This window comes from Berkeleyomyces rouxiae (assembly GCF_048999995.1).
Source record: "Berkeleyomyces rouxiae strain 22BRR77 chromosome Unknown BrBRR77_ptg000007l, whole genome shotgun sequence".
Classification (NCBI taxonomy): Eukaryota; Fungi; Ascomycota; class Sordariomycetes; order Microascales; family Ceratocystidaceae; genus Berkeleyomyces; species Berkeleyomyces rouxiae.
In genome coordinates this window covers 1,008,444-1,030,360 of record NW_027396497.1, presented here as the reverse complement: position 1 = coordinate 1,030,360, position 21,917 = coordinate 1,008,444, and the positions used below count along the sequence as shown (strand labels likewise).

The window sequence follows — 21,917 nt, the reverse complement described above, 5'->3', positions numbered from 1 at the left end:
TGGACTTGGGGGTGAGTGGGAGTATATCTATACGCCCATGTATTGCAAACCCTCGTACACAAAGTAGACATGTATAAGCTTAACATGACATGTATCAAGCAGCCACATAATCACGGAGACAGAAATATACGCAAGAAGAGAAACCGCTCGGACTTTGGGTTCGTTTACAAGAAAAAGAATAACTCAAGGTCTACCATCTTTCAGCCGCCCACCTCGTGCAAAACATTGTTCCAGCTTTCAAATCACGCAGGCTCGGACCAGGCAAACTGCTCCTGCACCGGGCCACCAGCAGAGTGGGTAAAGGCAAGACGAAGACGTAAGCGGAGGGCCTAAGCGACGCGAAGAAGGTGCGTTAGTACCGGATAATAGGGCGGGAGGGGGGGTTAAAAGAGAGAGCGCGAGAGAGAAAGAGAGAGAGGGAGATACGTACGCCAGTGCATCCGGAAACGCGGACAGCCTGCGTGGCTTCGGCGCCAGGCGCCAAATCAGCATTTGAAATGGCCAGCAGCTGCAGCTTCTGCGACTTGGGCACCGCAGTCTGCAAGCTGATGCCGGCGAGCGACGCCGCCGCCGAGGTGTTGGTGAAGCGCGCAATGGCCTGGATCAGGCCCTCGGGCGAGCGCTGGACCTGGAAGGTGATGCGCAGGTCTTTTTGGTTGTAGCAGACGTGCTCGGCGGCGGCGGCTGCGGCCGGGGCGGGGGACGATGCGGCGGGCGCGGGCGCGGGCGCAGCACTGCCGCCTAGAGACGCCATGAGGTCCATGCTTGACTGGGGCGCTGGGGATGCTGCTGCTGCGCCCGTGGCTGGAGAGGGCGTGGAGCCAAAGAGGTCCATGATGGAATTGACATTTGAGCTGGGCGTTGGGGACGCCGCGGTAGGAGCAGCCGAGATGGAGGTGCCGCCCAGGATATCCGCGAGGAGATCGGTGTTTGACGCAGTGGCGGTAGGAGTATTGGATGTGGGAGACGCGCCCGAGTCCATGAGATCAAACAAGAGGTCTTGCTCGGTGGGCTTGACAACCTTGGACCGTCTGTTGGCAGCCTTTGACTTTTTGGTGGTGGCGGCCTGGCCAAAGGCGCGCGACTCCTCGCGGATCTGCGGCGCGGGCATCTTTTCCAAAACACCGCGTCGGATCTCGTCGTGCGAGAAGAGGTTGCCGTACTCGACAGCTCGTTGTTGTACTTCAACGTCCAGGCTGGTTTGGTGGGCTTGCAACAAGCGACGAATGCGTTCGATTTGGGCGCCGTCGGAAAACCGAGTGGTCAGTTTTACTAGAGCCGTCACAATGTACTCTGTTGTCACGCGGTTGGCGTAGCTACTGTTGAGAATCAGAGATAGCAAGTCAATAATCTCGTCCTCCCTGACAGGCTGCGCAAGCTCCTCTTCTTCGTACTGGCCGCCTCTTAGCAGTGCATCGGCATATTCGCCAACACACCAAGCACCAGCCTGTGTCAAACTCTCCTGTGTAATGTCCTTTTTCAAGTTTGCAAACAGTTTCTGGACGGCGTAGGTTTGGAGCTCGGGCGTCGTAGCAACCAGGCGGATGAAGGACGAGAGAATGGGCTCCTTGACATGGTTTCCAGCGAGCGTGAGAACACGAAGCATGGTGTCAAAGTGCCATCTCTTGTTTGGGCCAAACTTATCGGCGGCAATTCCAATCTGGGTGGTCATGGTAGGCTTGAACTCGTTGTCGGCAACCTCCAGGAAAGCAAGTAGCTCTCGGATCAGGACACGCACATTGCTCTCGTTGATGAGGGTGAAGCTGAGATCCAGAGCACGGCGTCTAATGCTGATATCCGGGTCACGAAGACACTCGAGAATAGTATTGCGGTGACGCTGGACGGCGTTGGGCTCCAGGGCGACCACCTTTATCAATGTGTTGAGAGCCACGTATCGGATGTTGTTGTCGCGGTTGGACAGGAACTTGCCCAGAATGTTGACGCCCAGAACACGCAGGCCCGAGTCAGCCTCGATGTCCAAAATGGTGAGGACGGCCTCGTAGAGAATGGAGTTGCCGACGTTTTTGCTCGAGTCGGTGTTGGTCGCGACTTGAGCAAGAATGTCGTTGATCTTTTCGCTGATCTCTGAGTCGCCAATAGCCAGAACGCGCAAGAGGCGCAGAATCTTGACCTGCAAGAACGGGTCGCAGATTCCAGTGACATCATGCTCTGGGTTGTAGCCCGAGGATGCCAGGCTCTTCAGTATCTTGACCAGGTGAGGCACGTGTTCACGGAACTTTTCGACCATGCCCTCCTCACCGCCTTCTTCCTCGTCGGCCTCGCACATGTTGGAGACAAGAGTCACACCACACAGAAGGACGCCGTGGTTCCGGTCGCTCAGCAGCTTGGTGGCCTTTTCGACAAAGTGCTCCTGGAGATCGGGCACCTTGCGACATATTCGCATGGCGCAAAGGGCGGCCTTGCGACTAATGTATGGGTTGGCGGTGGTGATGAGGTTTTCGATTTCCGGGAGCAGGTCTCGTGACATTTCGACAGAGGCAATGTTTCCGAGGGTGCAGAGGGCGAGGCCAACAATGTACTGGTTCGAGTGTGCAAGATCACTGTGGCGTGGCGGTTAGCATGTGTCGCTGTGGGGGGGGGGGGGGGGGCAGGAGGCCGGCATACTTTTGGAGCGAGTTGGTGACCAAGGTCAAGACCTCCTGGTTCTCATCCAGCAGCAAGCTAGTTGCCAGATGTCCCAGGCGCTTGTCGGCGAAGCGGGGGGACGCAAGAAGCTTCAAGCACTCGATCTGGCCAAAATGGGTGCGCTCTCCAAGCGTGAAGAGGTACAGCAGCTTGGCGACATTGTTGCGGCTAGAGGAAGGGCACGGCTGTCAGCGTCACGGAGCGTCAAGGTCGGGCCACGCTTGCAGCCACGGGCAGGGAGCCAACGGGCCGGCGGCATACCGGATGCTGTGGTCACCGCTCTCCTCGCGGAAACTGGCCCGGATGGCGGCACTTTCTTTCTGGATAACGGCTCGTTCGTCGGCAATGGTTTTGGCGGCTCGCACGTTGCGGATGAATTGCTTCACTAGAGAGAAACGGACCGTCGTTAGCACCACCGTCTCGGCGCCCAAATGGCGATGGCCATGTCGCAAAGCCCCGTAGGGGGAGGGGAGAGGCAAAGGGGACAACACGTACATGAAGCCATGGTGGGCAGCGAATAGACGGATTGGGCACGGAGACAAATAAGCAGCCAGAGAAGAGCCGGATCATGAGAGAAGCGGATTAAATGGCACGGCGATGCACGACTGTGGGAAATGGCAGAGTTCAATGGCCGCCGGAGACAAAAAAAAGGTGGTGGGTGGCATGGATGATGATCGCAAGATCAAGTCCAACCCGGAGCTTTGAGGCTCGAGACCCCATCCCCCTTCACCGGCCGCTGTAAATTGGCGGGCTGAGGGCCTGTAGCAGCCGTGGTTCCAGTGGCTGTTTCGGGGGTCTAGCGCCTGTACAGGGAGGACTTGTAGCGCTAGCCGCCCCAAATCTAGCCCCCATGACTCTGATCCCTGATGCTTGGGGTGGGGCTTGGCTCTTCTACTGGGCATTCATCGTTCACATATTGCTGCAACACTTTGCCTTGTGCTTGTGTCAAGATAGAGAAGAGTCGCAAGGGTCATCTTCGGGCTCAGGCTCGGGCTCAGGCTCAGGCTCAAGCTCAAGCTCAAGCTCCTTGGCTGGCAGAATTATCAGCCACACCAAGCCAGACGCCACACTTCAACCAAACAGGCTCCAGAATTCTCCAAGGAGCTACATGTCCTTTTGGCCAGGAGATCACCAACGGCCGGCACATGGCCACCATCTTTCATGTGACGGAATCTGCTGCTACTCTGGGTTCTGTATTCATTGTAGCCAGACTGAATCAACCAGATCTACCCCGTCCATCCATTAAAACCATGCCATTGATACCATATCATTGATCAACAATGACATGCCGGGCTGGAAGCAATATCGAACCAGCTCTATGACATAGAAGCCCCATGCTCCCTCCCTCACACACATGTCTGTCAGTTCGCAGCTGTGATGCATCTAACAAGCGACAATGCAACACGCAAATCAAAGTTGGCTGCTTCACAGTAGCTCGTAGCTGTGGAATCGGATACTTCATAAATCAACGCAAATGCAATAACTATAGTATTGTTCTCGCCCCTCCATTATTTCTGCATCATCAGCTGGACGAACTCGTTGTCTAGAAACATCATGTGTTAGCATTGTGCCCCATGAAAAAGCCCCAGTTGTGGAGTGCTATTGGTCTTACAGTCGATACGGCCATCGCCATCCTCATCAGCTTCGTGAATCATCTCGTCAACCTCCTCATCGGTAAGCTTCTCGCCGATCGAGGTCATGACATGACGCAGCTCGGCAGCAGAAATGAAGCCGTTGTTGTCGCGGTCAAACACCTTGAAGGCCTCACGGATTTCCTCCTCGGAGTCGGTGTCCTTCATCTTGCGCGCCATCATGGTAAGGAACTCTGCGGGCGACTCTTGTTAGACACGAAGCTTAGGGCTTTATAGCCGTAGGGTAGGCCGTGTTCATGACGTACCAGGGAAATCGATGGTGCCGTTGTTGTCGGCATCAACCTCGTTGATCATGTCCTGCAGCTCCGACTCAGAGGGGTTCTGGCCGAGAGAGCGCATGACAGTGCCAAGCTCCTTGGTGGTGATCTGGCCTGTAGACGAATGCTTCTATTAGTACATGCTCGTCGGACGGTTCGGTATCGTTGGGTGGGACTGATATCAAGTGTGCTGTCGGCGTGGGCTGATGGGCAGAGGACAAGTATCTCGTAGTGCGCATTCGGACTCGAGCATCGGTGCCGAGGGTTTAACGTGTAGGTTGGGGAGGAGAATACGAACCATCGCCATCCTTGTCCTAAGAGTTTTGATATCCAGGTCAGCAAAAGGTGTTACAGAGATAACATCAGCAACGACATGATCAAGATAGACGACGACGATATGAGGGGGCCCAGGACGATGACTTACAAACAGGGAGAAGGCCTCCTTGAACTCAGAGACCTGTTCTTCGGTGAGAGAATCAGCCTGTCGGGCCAATGTGTTAGCTACATGATATCACAGCAAGTCGAAGCCGGTGTGTGCAGGAGCTCCGTCAACCCCGCCAGCGGGCACATTTGCCAAAGCTCCAGCCAGGACCAGAACTGCACACGCCAAAGGAAACTCTTGACGCTGGAAGACCGGCCAGCAGCGCTATAGTAGACTGTGCGTATAAGCGTGGATTTCAACGTACCATTGTGAATGTGGTATGGGGTAAAATTCGATGTGAACGATAAGTGCTACTAAAGGATGGAAGAAAAGAGAAGTTCGAGTTGCTTCAGGTTGCGTCGAGGGAAGCGAGAAGTTTAGAAGTTTAGAGGGGCTGGCTGGCTGGCTGGATTGGATTGGATTGGATGGGTGTGGGTTGGGGATCCGAAGAGAGAGGAAAACAGGGGGGGGGCCAAACAGCAATAGCAATAGCGAGAGGGAATAATATATTTAGTTAGGGGCTAAGCTGATCGAACAAGACAAGGCAAACAATCCAAAAACTCTCCTCTTCTCCCATGTCTACAAATACACGCTGAAAGTGCTGGCCTGGCCTGACCGGGCTGTTTAGTGATGTGGCCCATTGGGTTCCTGGTCTCCGGTTCCCGTCCCTTCAGTCTTTGAGCCCATTAGGTGTCTGAAAGTGTGCCCCTCCTTTAACCCAGAGTCAGGGCCACACCCAGCAGACTGCGATAAGGGTTTAGCCTGTTTCCCAGCAAGCAACTGAACTATGATTACGCGTTGTGCCCACTGGCACACTACCAACTACGTGTTTTCTCCCCGGTTTTGTAGCTCCCCCCGTCGTCGCGGGGCTCCGTCAAGCTTGGATCGCTATTGGTAGGCCTGCGCTTCGTGGGAATGTATCAGAATGCAGGAGAATTCGGCTTCAGCCCAAAACAACACAGCCCAAAGGCTCAGAAATGCCTGCACGTGATCGCCACCCTTGTCGAGGTAACCCTTGCTTTATTATACATCCAGTTTCCCATGGTCGGGTGATCCCCGGCTGAGCCAACTCAACCACTATCAACCAATCCAGAGCTTGGAGCTCGACGTCGTGATGATAGTTAGTCCACATGCGTGGATAGTTTCACCTCACCCACCCAACTGTTGCTATAATACCACCAAGAACCCCTATGCTGAGCTTTCGCACCTGATCGCCACTGCACCGCCTCCCTAGAAATCAACAACCTGCGTGCCGTATTTATCCGTCTACCCAAGACTGTCTTCATTCAACTCCCATCCCGCCCCATTTGAGTCCTTGGTTGTCAGCTTCAAAACGCCAGCACCGCCTTCTCTTTGTTCCTTGGTAGAGTCGCCCATAGCTTTACTGTGCTCTTTTCTCTCTGCGAATCTACTGCAACGCTCAAGCCAAGCAGGTTTCGTTTGCGACACAATCCTCACACGTACCGAGCTGCCACGCCCGCCAACGCGCAAAATAATTGCCTAGAGCTTTTGAGTATAACCCTGGTGTTGCCATGTGGCGCGACCGCACGAACCTGTACGTAGACACAAGGCTAGTCTTTGGCATCACCGGAGCGTCTCTAACTGCCGTATAGCTATATTTCCTACCGACAGTCCTACGCCCACCACCCGACGAAACGATCAAAGTACTCTTCAAACCCCATTGGTCGCCTGGGTAGTCCCATTCCCGATAGCTTTCCCGGAGCTAGCAGCGCGATAGCAGACGACCGACGAGGGCTCTTGTCAGCCGGGGCCTTTGAAGATGATGGCGACGCGGTCATTGAGATGGACCTCCTGCCTCCGCGGTGGGCAGATGTTTCCGACGAGATAACGGAGATTATTAGCGATATTGCGCGCAAAGGCCAACTACTGGAGCGCTTACACCAGAAACACGTGCTTCCCGGCTTCAACGACGAAGAAGCCAAACGAGAACAGGAGATTGAGATCGAGAAGCTCACCCAGACTATCACACGCAAGTTCCACGAATCCCATCGATGTATCCAGCGCATTGGCCAGATGGTCATTGAATCACAAGATGCCGGAACCTTGACTCACGGCGAAGAGACCATGGCGAAGAACATGCAGATATCCTTGGCTAGTAGGGTACAAGAAGCCAGCGCCAGCTTCCGCAAAAAACAAAGTTCATACCTCAAGAGTAAGTGCTGCCATGGCCTACAAACACACCACTTGTGCTAACACACCAGAAGAACTCCGTGGTATGAATGGCATGGCCGAACGTGCGTCTACGCCAAACCCCAATTCACAAGCATACAACACCGATCCTTCCTTGTTCGAGTCCGATGCCGACCGATCATTCTCTCAGTCAACCCTGCAGGGCATATCAGAGCAAAAACAGCTGCACAAAAGCCGCGGCGCCAACGACGCCATCATTGCTCAACGTGAGCGGGAGATTGAGGACATTGCTCAGAGCATCATAGAGCTGTCTGACATATTCCGCGACCTGCAGACCATGGTTATTGACCAAGGCACAATGCTGGATCGCATCGACTACAACGTCGAGCGCATGGCAGTGGATATCAAGGCTGCGGAAAAGGAACTCGTCGTAGCCTCGGGCTATCAAAAGCAACATATCAAGCGCAAGATTATATTACTGCTCTTGTTAATGATAGCAGCAATAATCATTCTCTTGGTCATCAAGCCAAAGAAGAAGACTCAAGGTTAACCGCCACAATACACAAGGAGTGAGAGGTGGAGAGTCTCTTGTTGGCCGACATAATCTCCGTGTTTTTTCTTCTTTTTCTTTTTCTACGGCAGCGATTCGTTTCCTTGATTTATGCTGGATACTACAGGCGTTTTCACGGGGACTGGATTCTTAGACTTTTTTTTTTGTTTTCTCGCATCGTATCATGCAAACATGACACTGCAGGCTTAGTTAGCATGGAAATCGCTAGTTATAGCTATTCAAATACGTGGACTTTATAGTCTCCTTTGTTCATCACAATAACGGTTGCATATACTCAATGTATTGTCATGGTCTGTATCTTGTGTGACTATACTGTATCAACGCCTATATGCGTCTTCCGTAGACATTTCTCGCAATCTTCTTGTACTCTTCATCTCTCATCCGCTTGTTCTCGACAATCTGGGCCCTGGCTTCTTGGACCATATCCTGAAAGGTAGCAATATCCGGTAGTATTTCACTTCCCCACGCCTTGTCACACATGATTTTGATATCCTGCAGTGAATACGCCCTCCAACTCGTAGTCAGGAGTAAGTGATACTTGATCTTCCAAGGCTTCGGCTTCCAGTCCAAGGCAGCATACACAATGGCAGATTGCACAAAGCCTCGCTGTATAGGCACGCCGCGGTCGTGCAGGATGCGTAGAAGGCGGACGCCGGTAGCCGGGCCAAACGCCGAGGGCGGAAGAGGTTGTTTGGAAAAGACGGACATTGTATCGGCAAGGGCCACCGCCGGTCGGCTGAGAGGCGACCTGAAGCCAGAAGACAAGATATCCATGACAACTCGTTCGTTGAAAATGAGCCGAAGAGGGTGGTATTTGTTGGAAAAGGACGTCGAGGCAGGAAATGATGTTCTGCTGTGTCTCTTGAGACTCTCGGGCTTGCGGAAGGCGGCATCCGAAGAGTGTATGCGAATGGATTTCCCCGTGTACTGGAGTCTTGTATAATGAGCGATGAGCTCGTTGCCAATCGACTCAATCTCTTGAATCTGACCGGTTCGTGACAAGCTCGATAATATAATGCTCCAAATCTGACAGGGCACGGCATATCCACGCTCCATTGCATTCAAGCAAATAGACACCACCACACTGGTGTGGGCACGGAGTCCATTGGAGCTTCTTTTTTTAGCGTCATCAACTATCGCATTCATAAAGGTATTGAAGGCAGATAATCGGATTTTTACATTGTTACATGTAGCGTTGTTGAGAAGGCGAAGCGCCGAAGCCCATCGCCAAGGGCCCTTGAAACATCGCAAGAGGGCGTCGCGATATAGCTTGGGCGTGGCGTCCTCATTGAGATGGGCTAGAATGGTGGTGAAGAGACGGTGCTTTTTCCAATCCCCAGCAGCAGTACTGGCCGCGAGGATTTTCCGAAGAGTAGGGATATCTTCAAATACGTCAGGATGCACATCGCTTTTGAGCAGCTCAAACAACTGGTCGTCGGTTTTGCTCCGTGCAATGCGCAAAACGGCATTTGTATAGTTTGATTGTGTGACAGTGATCCCGAGGGCTTTGAGGTCTTTCACACAAGCTAAAAGCTCAAGGGAAGACTCGCAACGCAGACCCAAAGACTGAAGAGAAGCCGACCCAATTCTCCGAACACCGAGCTTGTGGATGACGGTGAAGGAAAACTCAATGCTGGTCCATTCACTGGCAAACCATCTTGCAATCAGGCGATCGTTGGGTGGCGGCTTTGCATAAGTTTCGCTTTCGGTGCTCTCTGGGCTGCTGGGCTGCTGGGCAAGGGATTGCGGGGTAAAAGAAGGATGCGACACCATGAGCTCTTCCTCACAGAGTCCCTCGTCGGGAAAATATTGGGAGAGAAACCGAACGAACGGGCCAGAAACGGCAGATCGAGGTCTATCGTGGTATTGCAGAAACAAAGACCGCCAGTCACGGGCGGCATTCTCTTTTCCCTGGCGATGAAGCAATGGAACAACCTTGTCGTAGAGATCGCGGTAGTTGCTGTGAGAGTATATAGACCTCAAGGCTGCTTGACACTGGGGATCAAGATTGGGTGCAAATGAAGTCATGATGCTGGCAAACGCCTGTGGGCCCGGGTCGAACATTGGCATCAGTTTTATATGCCAGTCTCTAGCCTCTCCAAACCTTTTATTCTCCAGGAAAGCCCGGATACTTGTGACATACAGCCTGGGCCACGCTGCGTTGCGAGAATGAGCTATCATGTGCGCAGCTCCGACTACTTCTTCAAAGACGTCACCATGGTCCAAAGACACGGCAGTCATTGAGTCCCAGAAGAAGTCTGCGACCTGGCCGTCGAGGGCGACATCAGGGCTCCGGGCCAGAAAGAGCTTGAGGATATGCAGGGCACCGCTTCTCCGGTTCCACCTCAGAGAGACGTCCAGCAAGCAAGCCCAAAGCACAACATCATCACGCCATTCAGGGTTGTCGATGAATAGGACACCTCCGTCAGGCGATATCCCGGACAGTTCAGACCGAACTCGTTCATTGTCTTCCAACAGGAACTTCCATTTGCCATATAGAGACTTGTCTGGGGCGCGGGGTAGCAACACAGGTTTGGGGCAGGGTATTCTTGCACGGGCGATCGGAGGCGGTCGTATGGGCGCTGGTGGTGGTGTTGGTAGTGGGGCTATCGGCGGTGGTGTGAGATGGTCATCGCAATGCGGGGTGGCATGGTGAAAGAAGGAAGGCAAAAAGTCTTGTGGGCACGTAGAAGAGCGTGGGACATGGAGATTGCTGGCCACGCCTTGAGTCGAGGACTGCCGTCGTCCAATGGTCCACGCCCAAGAACGTGACCATGTCCCGATGTGACGGCGAGGAGAGCACAGGCTCATTCTCTCAACCGCAGGGACAGTGTCGCAGTCCTGGAAGCGCAATCCATAGATTCGCTTTGGGCCCTCTCATTGATCGGGGAGTCGGGGCATTGGCTTGAAGAAGGAATTATCGCAGCAGCCGTTTTAATGGCTCTTCCAATGACTTCATAGCCTTGGAGCTCAAGCCAAGCTTACCAGTCCAGGAACCACTTTAATTTTAGCACCTGGTCCTCTCTTGCGGGTCGCCAGATTTTTACCCGCCCGGCTGCTTAGTCATCTACAGTCCCACTTAATTACTACACCGCTGTGGTGCTTCTTCATGGTGCGACTTTTGGGGACGTGATGAATCAAAGATTGTTATCGCAAACAAGCCTCCTCACCACCATCGCCCCGATTCCGCAATAACCAGCTCACCAGCACCACCTTTCGACTTCAAAATGGGGTATGTGTTTTCACCAGCATTTCTGTCTGCCTCTCGAGTCGCCCGGGCTTGCTGTCACAGACCAATCGACGCTTCCGTTCTTCCGACCCTCTGGCCATGACAAAAACTTGCACCCACGGAACGATGGCCATACATTGGCCACCACCACTTTGTGGTTCTTTTCGCTAACATTTGTCGCGTTTGCCAGTTTCGTCAACGCCAAGAACCGGGTCCCCACCCTCCAGAAGACCTACCAGGCCGCCTTCAAGAACCACACCCGCCTGTGGCAGATCGTACGTCGTTCCCGATCCAAGGATGCGGCCCCGGCTTGTCCCGCGACAATGTCCAATTGCTTACAGTTGTGTCATGTTTAGAGCCCCCGTAGCCGTCTCATCGTCGCTCCCTACACCGCCGTGCTGTTTGGCACCACTGCTGGTATGTGTTACCCCATGCCCCAAGTCTGTCATCCCTCACTAACGCTGTACACAGCCTGCATGTACGGCATGAGCCGCAAGGCCCTGGGCTACAACTCTTGGTTCTAAGTATCACATGTACGCCTCTGCTCTTCCGGGAAAAGTATCTGAAGTGCTCGGTACAATGTGAGAGTCACGGGGTATACGACATATATAAACTAACTCGGCACTGTATTTCATGGTAGTTGTGTCTAGTCAGTTCCGCAATAGAATTCTTGCTTCATCTTGGATATCCCGAAGAGGGCAGCAAACAATGCCATGTTGAGAATAATCGCCACCCAAGTAGCGTTTAGTCCATGGAAGCCAAATATATCAATGTACACAGAAAGGGTGGGCGTAATTGAGTCGGGTCACTGAAACTTGCAAGCTCAAGATGTCCCAGTTTTGATATAAAAGAAAAGTGACATTAAATAACAGGAATATCAGTATGGCTTAGTAGCCCGAGGCTCCCGGAGCCTTCTCGTCCTTCTTCAAACTGACCAGCAGCTCCCGGAAGCGCTCCTTGCCGGAGCCGCTGGCACCGCCCTTGGCAGTCTTGCCGCTCACATCCACCAACTTGGCAATGCGCTCCCAGCTGGTGCCGCCCGAGACGGTATTCTCCCGGTTGGCCAGGAACTCCTCGGCGTCCTTTTGGGTCTGTGCAATAGTCTTGTCCTTTTTGACATTGTAGTTCTCGTAAAAGTCATCGATATTTTGCCGGGCCTCCTTGACGGTCTCTTCACGCTGCATGGCAAACTTCTCGGCCCGCTTGGCATTGTTCTCATCGCGGGTTTCGCGCCACTGCTTGATGACCTCGGGCTCCTCCTCGTCTTGGGCAAATGCGGAGAATCCCGAGTTGTAGCTCACCGACGGGCCGGCGCCGGTTATCGTGCCGTCATGGCTGACGTCCTGGGTGCTATTAGCAGCCAAGCCCTGCATTTGGTGCGGGGGGAATCGGGAAAGCTTACTTGGTTGGCGGTAATGTCTGGGAACTGGGATGTGAATGCAGCTTCGGGGCTGCTGGTGTCGTTCTCGGCAAGCAAATCGTCGTCGTTGGTAGCGAACTGGTCGGCGTCGTCGCCGAGCAGTGCCTTCTCGCGGGCCAGGAAGTCATCTGTGGAAGGGACGTCGTCGGTGGTATTCTTGACTTGAGGAGCTGTGTGCCGGAAAAATATGATGTTAGCAGGCGTGGGTGATGGAGGTCTGGGCTTGGGAGCTACTACCTCCAGAATCGAACTCTTCGAGCGACGGGAATCTGTCGGCCATGGCGATGATGTGGCGTGAGCTTGGAAGCGGAGGTGGATTGGAGATGGATGCAATTGGATGGTGGAGGAGGGTAAAATTGGGTTGAGGCCAAGTTTCGTGGTTGGTGGGTGCTGATCTTCGCTTCTGTCTTCAAGGAGGGTTGAGCGGAGGTTTGCTGTTGTTGCCAGGTTCCTGAATGCGCGCCACCCACCCAGCGCAAGTGCTACAGCCAGACGTAACCGAGCCTGGATGGCAGTGGCAGTGGCAGTGGCAGTGACGGCTGTGTTCCGTTTGGCGCACCACCTCGTCTGCTGCAAGACCCCGATACGTGCATGTGGCCTTTGCCTGAGGGGCTGGCTCCCTGGAGAGAGAGTCGGCAACGCATGCGTGCAGAGCGGACGCAGCCAGTTTCGCATTTGCAGCCGATTGCTAGACAAGACGGCATTCTCTGCATTCTGCAATTCTTCCATCGCTGCTGTGGTCTGTCGCTGTTTCTCTCGCCCTGCCGCCGAATCGCATCGCTAGACCGGGGCCATTTTCTGCAAGCTTCAGGACCCGGGCCACAACGCTCTGTGATTGGCCAGGCTCAATCGCTTAGACAGATACAGAGATCCCCTGCTTGTCTGGCACTGTTTTGCTGTGTATGTATAACTCACTATTATTTGCTTGGTCAAAGTTGCTCGTGCGGTGCGCAAGTCAATAAGCTTCATCACGGATTTCCCGCCAGCAAAATACTCTGATTTTTTTTAATATCGTAGCACTACCACTCCGCACTTATCGCATTAGCTTTCTTCCTTGGCGGTACGCGGTCTTCTGAATCCGACACCATTTGCCTCAGGCCTGATTATACCCAGCCCGCATCAACCAGGGATCCGACATTTAGAACTGGGCGACCGTAGCTCGAGAGTGCTGCTTGGAGTCGCTGCTCAACCACGAATACTTAGCCGTGACATTTATTTGCTTCTTCGAATCCAACTCGCCGCTTCAAAGCCTTCGAAATGGCGTACAACGATGATTCGGTTCTCGCCAAGCTGTCGGCTGTTAACGAAAGCCACGAGAGTATTGCCAGCTCGGCGCAATGGATCATTTTCCACAGGTAAACAGGCATCTCGGCGCAGCGACTTGATGCTCTACTCGCGCATGTTCCCTGGGTGTGAGTATATACTAACTCCTTCGCCAGACGATATGCCGATCGAACTGTCCATCTCTGGATGCAAAAGCTCAAGAATTCCCCCAGCGGCAAGCGCTTGAGTTTGATCTACCTCGCCAACGGTATGACCAATCCGCCACTCCTATCATGTATACACCCTATAAAGATTGGTTGCTAACGTGTTCCACAGAGGTCTCTCAACAGTCCAAAGCACGCAACAAGTACGAATTCATTACCGCCTTCTCTACCGCCATCCCCGAAGCCGTCTCAACGGCCTACAAAGGAGCCCCCGCCGAGGTACAAAACAAGCTCAAGCGAGTCATTGATGTGTGGAGGGAGCGTCATGTCTTTGACGATGCCGTGCAAGCAGATATCGATAAACGGCTATCAGGTTGGTGTCATCTCTGCCCACTTCCCTTGGATGTTGGTCGTTGCTGACAGGTATCAAGATCTTGACAAATCTAGGGGATCCGCCACCATCACAGGCTTCTCGTCACTTAGTTCCAATCAGCTTCCGAAAGATCTCGCCGCTCTTGCGCCTCTCTACCACGCTGTTTCCAGTCGCAGTCTCCCCGTCACCGCCGCCACCAGCTCAGCCGATCAAGAATACAAAACCCTAAACGACCCGTCAGTGCCAACACCACCTGCTCCGGTTTATGCTGCTCGCCTAAACGGCCTTCTGAAGCTTCTGGGGACTGCAGAGACGAGCGTTTCAGACTCATTGAAAGCGCGGCAGGAGTTTGTGTCCGCCATGGACAAAATCCTCGAATCCCAGCGCCTTGCTCTTGTGCAGGACGAGGGTCTCTTGGCTGATATTCAAACACGCAAGAGCGAAATATCCGCGAAGCGCGATGATGTCGAGAGAAACATCATGAATGGCATCAGTAACTCTGAAAACGATGGTGATGCCACAGGTCTCCATGCTTCCAATGGCAACTCGGAACCTGATCGCCCAGAGATGGAGGCTCTGACTCCTCCTCCCATTGACATGAACCTTGATGAGGCCCAGTCTGTTGACGCGTCAACACCAGATCAGACAACCGAGGCGGCCTCTGACTCTGCAAAGCCTGTATTTGACGTGCTCTCCAATCTGTCCTCTCAATACCAGTCTCTGCCCACGAGCGAGAACGGATCAAACAAGAGACGTCGTGTAGAGGGTGGCGAGCAGGCGTTTTCAGTCGGCGGCGAGGTCTCTGAACAGACAAAGGCCCAAGACGACGCAACAGGGGAAGAGCCCGTCTCTGTCTAAAGGAAATGCCCCTCCTTGCCGCATCTTCAACCCAATAGCATGACATGGATATGCAAGTCTTTGAAGAGTCGAGGCAGCCTGATTTTGCCGACTCGTGATGACATGATTTGTTTACTTGCTCCCGCCAGCTCTCATGCGCCCAGCCTACGCAATTTGCATTTTATTGATAGCTAGTGAATTTATCTTTCATATTACTGTAACTCAGCATTTTGGTTGTTCTCCGTGTCCGATGTGTTGTTCAACTCTTCAGCTTTCCTCCCACTGATATTGTGCACTAACTAATGGCTGTGCTACCCTCACTTCCCACCACGGCGCTGACTTGAGACGGAGCTAGTCCGCTTCTGGCCTGTCCAGATTAGCCGCAGTTAATCCGAGTATTTTGCAGCCGGAAATGGACCACCGATTGGCCGATGACGGGTGCGTCAACTTTTGGCTTGGGTAAGCATGTAGAAAAAAAAGCTCCGGTGATGCTATTCTTTCTATAGGCCCCCCCCCCAGAACAGAACAGAGGCTAGGCCACTGTGGAAACCTTTAAGCGGAGAGATGGGAGCCATTGTTTTCCCCTCCCACACATCGCATCTGACTCTCGATTCTGACGGTGCCACTGCGTCCTTTGTTGTTCATGACCAGCTAGCCAGTCCCTTAGTTTGTCCTTCACAATGAATCTGGGAGCGGCACCTCGGCTGCTCCCTCATGGATGCGGAAGCGCACTCCTTTCGCGAGCCGCAGCCGCTGCCGCACGCTTTCCGCCCTGCCCAACCCACATTGTGCACTCAATACCACCGCCTCCGAGCTCAAGATTCTTCCATTCTGCAACTGCGCCCCTGCTCTCGCGACCGGCCTTTGTCCGTCCACTAGCGGCGGCTTGCCCCGCCCCCGGCAAAAGACACCACCAGCTCGGCCTCCGAGCCCACAACGGCTTTGGTCTGGCGTGCTCGGCCCCGACTTCTGGCCAGCGGATGTTTGGCTTCCTGAGCCTCCTGACAAAGCCCCGTGACAAAGAATCAAATGCTGCCAGTGTCAACTCGACTCCGCCGCTGTCTCCTCCGTCAACCCCGAATACTCCTCCGTCCCCCGCTCCCTCGATCCCGACTAGTGTAGTTACGTCCAAAGCCTCCCGGGCAACGACAAAGGCTGCCGACGATGACTCGGAACTCCTTGAAGCTGCTGGTTTTGAGCGCAGCGAACGTGCTGCCAAGGCCGCTCAGGTCAATCTGAGTGCGCGCCTTGCCAAGGACGGAAAACCTGCCAATACCGACTACAACGATCTCTGGCGTCTGCTTAGAATTGCGCGTCCTGAAATGACCTGGCTTCTTGCGGCTTGTGGTCTCCTGGTGCTTTCGTCATCGGTAACCATGTCACTGCCGTGGGTTATCGGTCGCCTTCTGGATATCATGAACAATTCGAACCCTGACGATGTACGAATCCTGGGACTCGGCCTAAACTACTTCTTTATTGCGCTGGCATCCGTTTTCACACTGGGTGCCGTGTCCAATATGGGACGCATCATCCTGCTCCGAATTGTCGGCGAGCGTGTTGTTGCGCGTCTGCGCACTACCTTGTACCGCCGCACCTTTGTCCAGGATGCCGAGTTTTATGATGCCAACCGCGTGGGTGACTTGATTTCTCGACTGGGCTCTGACGCTGTCATTGTCGGCAAGTCAATTACCCAGAACCTGAGTGACGGACTGCGCGCCTTGTTTGCCGGTGCCTTTGGTTTCAGTGCCATGATTTGGTTGAGCCCCAAGCTCTCCGCCCTGCTGCTGATTGCCGGTCCTCCAGTTGCTTTCGGCGGTTTACTCTATGGTCGAACGATTCGCAACATCAGCAAGTCTATCCAGAAAAACCTCGGAACTCTAACGAAAATCGCGGAAGAACGTCTTGGAAACGTCAGGACCAGTCAAGCCTTTGTCGGAGAAATCCAGGAAGTCCACCGCTACAACAAACAGGTCCGTCGTATATTCGATCTCGGCCGCAGGGAAGCCATCACAGCAGCGACCTTTTTCGCTTCGACCGGCTGGGTCGGTAACATGACGGTCATCGGCATGCTAGTTGTTGGAGGAAACCTGGTGCGCAATGGGTCCATGAGCACTGGCGATCTGACTTCTTTCATGATGTACACTGCATTTGCTGGTAACAGCCTGTTTGGTCTCTCCAATTTCTACTCTGAGCTCATGAAGGGTCTTGGTGCTGCCAGCCGACTCTTTGAACTACAGGACCGCGAGCCCAAAATCCATCAAACTGTTGGTAGCAAGGTCAAATCTGCGCAGGGTATGATTGAGTTCCGTGATGTCAACTTTTCCTACCCTACCCGCCCTGCAGTCTCCATCTTCAACGGACTCAACTTTACCATTCCGTCTGGAAGCAACGTCTGCATTGTTGGTCCGTCGGGAGGCGGCAAGTCCACAGTGGCCTCGCTCCTGTTGCGTTTCTACGCTCCTACCAAGGGCACCATCAGCATCAACGGCACCGACATCAGCACCATGAACGCGAAGTCTCTACGCCGGCGCATCGGTGTTGTTTCCCAAGAGCCCGTCTTATTCTCGGGAACTATTGCCGAGAACATTGCCTATGCCAAACCCAATGCCACCCGGCTGGAAATCTACCAGGCCGCTCGCAAAGCCAACTGCACGTTTATCAGTGATCTGCCTGACGGCCTAGACACCCAGGTTGGCGCGCGCGGAAGCCAGCTTTCTGGCGGTCAAAAGCAGCGTATTGCCATCGCTCGTTCGTTGATCAAGGATCCTGATGTCCTTATTCTAGACGAAGCAACCTCAGCCCTCGACGCCGAATCCGAGACTCTCGTCAACGAGGCTCTCATTGCTCTGCTCAAGGGACGCAACACTACTATTTCCATCGCCCACCGCCTCTCAACCATCAAGCGCTCAGACCAGCTCATTGTTCTCAACAGCGAGGGCACTGTCGCTGAGATTGGCAGCTACACCGAGCTGTCTGCCAACCCCGAGAGCGCCTTTAGCAGGCTAATGGAGTGGCAGATGAACGGCGGCGAGCCTGTTGCCGGCGAATCCCGCCGCAATGCCGGTATTACTGAAGACGAGGAGATTCAGGAGGATCTCGAGAAGCGCGAGCAAGAAGAAGAGGCTGAGGTTGGAAGTGGAGAAAAGCCCAAGAACTAATTTTTTTTCAGCAGCAGCAATGCACACCTCCACCCCCATTCTACGGATACATGCAAAAATAATATATGCATGTACGTGATAGTGTATACATTACAGAACGGACGGTCGGCGTCGGTGGATGGATGGGCGGACAAAAGCCCGGCCAACTCTTTATAGCCCTTGGGCCGTCGCCTGTGCGGTGCAGCCCCAAGGTGCGTGTGTCAATATTTCCGACATGTGTCTGTGAGACAGACAATGTCTTGTGTTATCAGTGTTTTGTTTTTTGTTGGTTTTTTTGTATCGCTAACTACTTTGTTCTTTGTATTAAATACATCATCGCCCTTTGCACTTCACAGACTTGTTTACTTGTGAGCTTTTTTGTGACGTTTGACGTAGTACAGACAAGTGGCCCATAAACAATTCATTGTGGACCTCGGTAGATTAGTCATGCTCACCATCTCAATCCGCAGCTTCTCAGTTGGGGGCTGAATTGCTTTGTGACCGACCCCCCGGCCCCGCATGGCACTGTGCTTATGTCATCGGGCGTTCATGTGCTTTCCTTCGGCTCATGGTGAGGGAGGGTTCTTCGCCATGGAGAACCCCAAAAGGAGACTGCCGAATAATTGGAGTTGACGTGTTGTTTCTTTTCCTTCTCAGCTTTGCTTCAATTTCAATAAGCCTGGTCCCATCGTTGAGATCACCTCGAACGGTTTCTCTTAATTCTTTAACTACTATCTGATACGACACCACCATGCCCGAGGTCGAAGGAACGTTTGATATTGGGGCGACCAGCCTGTACACCAAAACCTGGTTGGTATGTTTCTCTCGGGACTATTAGGCCATCCGGCTTTTGATGTCGAATGCTAACAAGCCTTGCTGTCGATGCAGCCTGAAACCCCGGCCGTCGCCAACCTCATCTTCATCCACGGCTACAGCGACCACTGCAACACCTACCCCGAGCTCTTTGCCGCGCTGAGCTCCCGCGGCATCGCAGTCTACTCCTTTGACCAGCGCGGCTGGGGCCGCTCCGTCAAGACCCCGCGCGACCGCGGCCTGAGCGGGCCCACGCCCCAAGTCATCTCTGACATGGTCGCCTTCATCAACTCGGTGCTCGCCAAATCCGACACCCTGCCCGTCTTTGTCATGGGCAACTCCATGGGCGGCGGCCAGATCCTCACACTCGCCTGCAGCCCCGAGCACAAAGCCCTGACGGCCCGCGTGCGCGGCTGGCTTGCCGAGGCGCCCTTTATCGGCTTCCCCAAGGGCGCCGAGCCCATGCGGCTCGAGGTCGTTGCTGGCCGCTTCCTCGGCAAGCTGCTGCCCACCTTCCAGCTGAAGAAACCCATCGACGTCAACACCCTCACGCGCATCCCCGAGATGGCCGAGCGCGCCGAAAAGGACGAGCTCTGCCACGGCACCGGCACCCTGCAGGGCCTCGCTGGCATGCTCGATCGCGCGGCAAACCTCGACAGTGGCTCGCTGAAGCTCAATGACAACATTGCTGCTCTCGCCATCTTCCATGGCTCCGGCGACAAGGTTACCAGTCACATCGCCAGCCGCAAGTTCTTTGATGCCCAGACGCTCCAGGATCGCCATTTCAAGGAGTACGAGGGCGCCTATCACCAACTGCATGCCGATCTGTGTTGGGAAGAGTTTTGCAAAGATGTTGGTGATTGGGTTCTCGAGCACGTCGAGTCCAAGCCTCGTCTGTGATGATGTGTTGGTGTTTTTTTTGGCTACGGGAAGCATGTTCACAATAACCTCTTTTTCTTTTATACCCAGTAACTTTGTTAATATTATTCGATGATCACGTTCAATCACAAGTGTTTTTGATGTTGAAATGCAACCCAGAATTGAGGTTTCTGTGCAAAGTTCAAAGAAAAAAAACATGGGCAAAACGGGCAGACAACGGATGAAAAAACTCATCGAGTTGTTGGCTTTTTTTCTGTTTTTCTTTTCTACTGGCATGGAATCTCGTGCAACTATGGCAGGGCGTAGTGAGCCTGTATATACACACATATATATGTACATCTCCAAATGGACCCGAACTCTCTACATAGTTTTTAGTTTTCCAACTGTTGTCCGTTCTTGAATCTCATCAGAGAACACATGTGAAAACCCATGGTCCAGCAGTAGGGTTAGGGTTGCAAAAACAGACGTCGTGCGTGTCGGAAGTCACATCCTGTTGAACTTTTCACAAGATCGAATCCTGTGGTCTACGCCTTGTGCTACACCCAATGTATTTGAATCATCTAGGCAATGATCTCATCGCTTGATTCCGACTTCCAACCATCCGCCTAGACGTCTCTTAGGACATGACATTTACGTGAACTACACCATGACAGTGCGAGCTGAGATTTACGCCGTGATACTGTGTTGGATAGTATCCCATTTGCAATCGGTACTTTAGTATCAAAAAGAATGTGCAATACTTTTTTAAAGAGTCACGACGCTTTTTTTTTTCTTCTTTTGCTCTGATGATAAATCAGGACAGGACACATACAGTTGCCAGGAAAAAAACCAAGAGGAGGAGGACGAGAAGGGCGTTCATGGCAGCCAGCGACTTGAGTACCAGGCAACGAGCGTGAGGGCGAAGAAGAAAACAACAAGTTCCAATGTTTTAACCCAAGGGGGTGCATGTGATACCGAACCTTTCTTTTAAAAAAAATTCCTTTCCTTTCATTCAATAATTGTTTCCTGGTATTTTTAACAATTTTATTCGGTTTTGTCTTTGCAACGCTTAAGCAGCAGTCAGAGCCTTGCGGACACGGGCACCACGCTGTCTGGAGGACAGGTGAGCGACGGAGGACGAAGCCTCGGCCTTCTCGACAGCCTCCTCAGCCTCGGTCAGGATCAGCTCAATGTGGCAGGGGCTGGACATGTAGGGGTTGATCTAGGAGTATCTGTTAGCTGGCGGGTTCAAGATAGTTGTACAACGTCATCGGGTTGTGACTGTTTGGGGGGATATGCTCAACATACACGACCGTGGGCACGGTACGTCCGTCTCCGCTGCTTGGGAGCCTGGTTGACCTGGATGTGCTTGACAACCAGGTTGCCAGTGTCAAGACCCTTGGCATCGGCGTTGGCCTCGGCGTTCTTCAGCAGGCCAAGCAGGAACTCAGCCGACTTGACGGGCCAGCGGGCACGGGTGACACCGAACTGCTTGCCTGTTGGGAAATAGAGTTAGTTTATCTGTCGTAAAGATACCCAATAGGAACAATGTATGCCCAGCTCATGCCATGTAGTTCATGAAATGTTTTGTGGCACACATAATGTCCAAGATCAAGGGTATTGTCGGGAGTAGTCGTCTGGTGTGTTCGTACCCTGGGCGGTGCGACCAATGGAGCCGCAGAATCTGCGGAAGGGGACGGCCTCGGTCTTGGTCTTGACGTTCTCGAGGAAGGTCAGGGCGCGCTGGAGCTTCCAGCCGCTGATGGCCTGGGCGGTCTCGCGGGTGTTCTTGAAGGACACACGAAGGTAAGCACCGCGGGCGCGGGCAGACTTCGAGGCCTGGATCTCCTGGGCAGCGTACCGAGTCTATCGTTCGAGGGAAAAAAATCGGAGTCAGCATAATTTGCTCGGTCGTGTTCTTCTTGATCTCTATGTCTCGATTTCGATTGTTTGCGCCTCAACGACGGTTTGAGGAAACCGTGAAAAGGGCATTATTGGTGTCTTTTAAATCGTAGGGAAATGACGGGGTGTCTATGGTGACAAAGATTCAACTCAGAGAGTTTCGGGATAGGGACGACGTACCATGTTGCTGTCGTATGTGGTTGTTGATGGGCTTCAACGTCGT

At 53.3% G+C, this 21,917-nt stretch overlaps 10 protein-coding genes across 10 annotated transcripts; 5 read left to right on the top strand and 5 right to left on the bottom strand.

Moving 5' to 3' along the window:
• Positions 1–242: 242 nt before the first annotated feature.
• BROUX77_006042 (uncharacterized protein) lies at positions 243–3,151 on the bottom strand (the record flags this gene model as incomplete). The annotated part of the gene is made up of 5 exons (XM_073750983.1): positions 243–329; positions 431–2,561; positions 2,626–2,814; positions 2,908–3,031; positions 3,142–3,151. 5 exons carry the CDS (start codon positions 3,149–3,151, stop codon positions 243–245), a joined length of 2,541 nt encoding a protein of 846 aa, XP_073603912.1.
• A 1,003-nt stretch (positions 3,152–4,154) lies between these two features.
• On the bottom strand, positions 4,155–5,244 carry BROUX77_006041 (calmodulin; the record flags this gene model as incomplete). The annotated part of the gene is made up of 6 exons (XM_073750982.1): positions 4,155–4,189; positions 4,259–4,471; positions 4,544–4,669; positions 4,854–4,869; positions 4,980–5,036; positions 5,242–5,244. The coding sequence occupies 6 exons, from the start codon at positions 5,242–5,244 to the stop codon at positions 4,155–4,157; spliced, it is 450 nt and encodes a 149-aa protein (XP_073603911.1).
• A 1,264-nt stretch (positions 5,245–6,508) lies between these two features.
• On the top strand, positions 6,509–7,677 carry BROUX77_006040 (uncharacterized protein; the record flags this gene model as incomplete). Its single annotated transcript, XM_073750981.1, has 3 exons — positions 6,509–6,531; positions 6,590–7,149; positions 7,202–7,677. The coding sequence occupies 3 exons, from the start codon at positions 6,509–6,511 to the stop codon at positions 7,675–7,677; spliced, it is 1,059 nt and encodes a 352-aa protein (XP_073603910.1).
• Positions 7,678–8,022: 345 nt separating this feature from the next.
• BROUX77_006039 (uncharacterized protein) lies at positions 8,023–9,939 on the bottom strand (the record flags this gene model as incomplete). Its single annotated transcript, XM_073750980.1, has 1 exon — positions 8,023–9,939. The coding sequence occupies one exon, from the start codon at positions 9,937–9,939 to the stop codon at positions 8,023–8,025; it is 1,917 nt and encodes a 638-aa protein (XP_073603909.1).
• A 986-nt stretch (positions 9,940–10,925) lies between these two features.
• BROUX77_006038 (uncharacterized protein) lies at positions 10,926–11,451 on the top strand (the record flags this gene model as incomplete). The annotated part of the gene is made up of 4 exons (XM_073750979.1): positions 10,926–10,930; positions 11,118–11,202; positions 11,284–11,344; positions 11,399–11,451. 4 exons carry the CDS (start codon positions 10,926–10,928, stop codon positions 11,449–11,451), a joined length of 204 nt encoding a protein of 67 aa, XP_073603908.1.
• A 363-nt stretch (positions 11,452–11,814) lies between these two features.
• On the bottom strand, positions 11,815–12,627 carry BROUX77_006037 (uncharacterized protein; the record flags this gene model as incomplete). The annotated part of the gene is made up of 3 exons (XM_073750978.1): positions 11,815–12,270; positions 12,330–12,517; positions 12,585–12,627. 3 exons carry the CDS (start codon positions 12,625–12,627, stop codon positions 11,815–11,817), a joined length of 687 nt encoding a protein of 228 aa, XP_073603907.1.
• A 977-nt stretch (positions 12,628–13,604) lies between these two features.
• BROUX77_006036 (uncharacterized protein) lies at positions 13,605–15,005 on the top strand (the record flags this gene model as incomplete). Its single annotated transcript, XM_073750977.1, has 4 exons — positions 13,605–13,702; positions 13,787–13,878; positions 13,947–14,147; positions 14,206–15,005. The coding sequence occupies 4 exons, from the start codon at positions 13,605–13,607 to the stop codon at positions 15,003–15,005; spliced, it is 1,191 nt and encodes a 396-aa protein (XP_073603906.1).
• Positions 15,006–15,664: 659 nt separating this feature from the next.
• Positions 15,665–18,142, top strand: BROUX77_006035 (uncharacterized protein; the record flags this gene model as incomplete). Its single annotated transcript, XM_073750975.1, has 1 exon — positions 15,665–18,142. The coding sequence occupies one exon, from the start codon at positions 15,665–15,667 to the stop codon at positions 18,140–18,142; it is 2,478 nt and encodes an 825-aa protein (XP_073603905.1).
• Positions 18,143–18,872: 730 nt separating this feature from the next.
• On the top strand, positions 18,873–19,834 carry BROUX77_006034 (uncharacterized protein; the record flags this gene model as incomplete). Its single annotated transcript, XM_073750974.1, has 2 exons — positions 18,873–18,935; positions 19,010–19,834. The coding sequence occupies 2 exons, from the start codon at positions 18,873–18,875 to the stop codon at positions 19,832–19,834; spliced, it is 888 nt and encodes a 295-aa protein (XP_073603904.1).
• Positions 19,835–20,861: 1,027 nt separating this feature from the next.
• BROUX77_006033 (uncharacterized protein) lies at positions 20,862–21,877 on the bottom strand (the record flags this gene model as incomplete). Its single annotated transcript, XM_073750973.1, has 4 exons — positions 20,862–21,014; positions 21,101–21,288; positions 21,445–21,658; positions 21,875–21,877. The coding sequence occupies 4 exons, from the start codon at positions 21,875–21,877 to the stop codon at positions 20,862–20,864; spliced, it is 558 nt and encodes a 185-aa protein (XP_073603903.1).
• Positions 21,878–21,917: the final 40 nt, after the last annotated feature.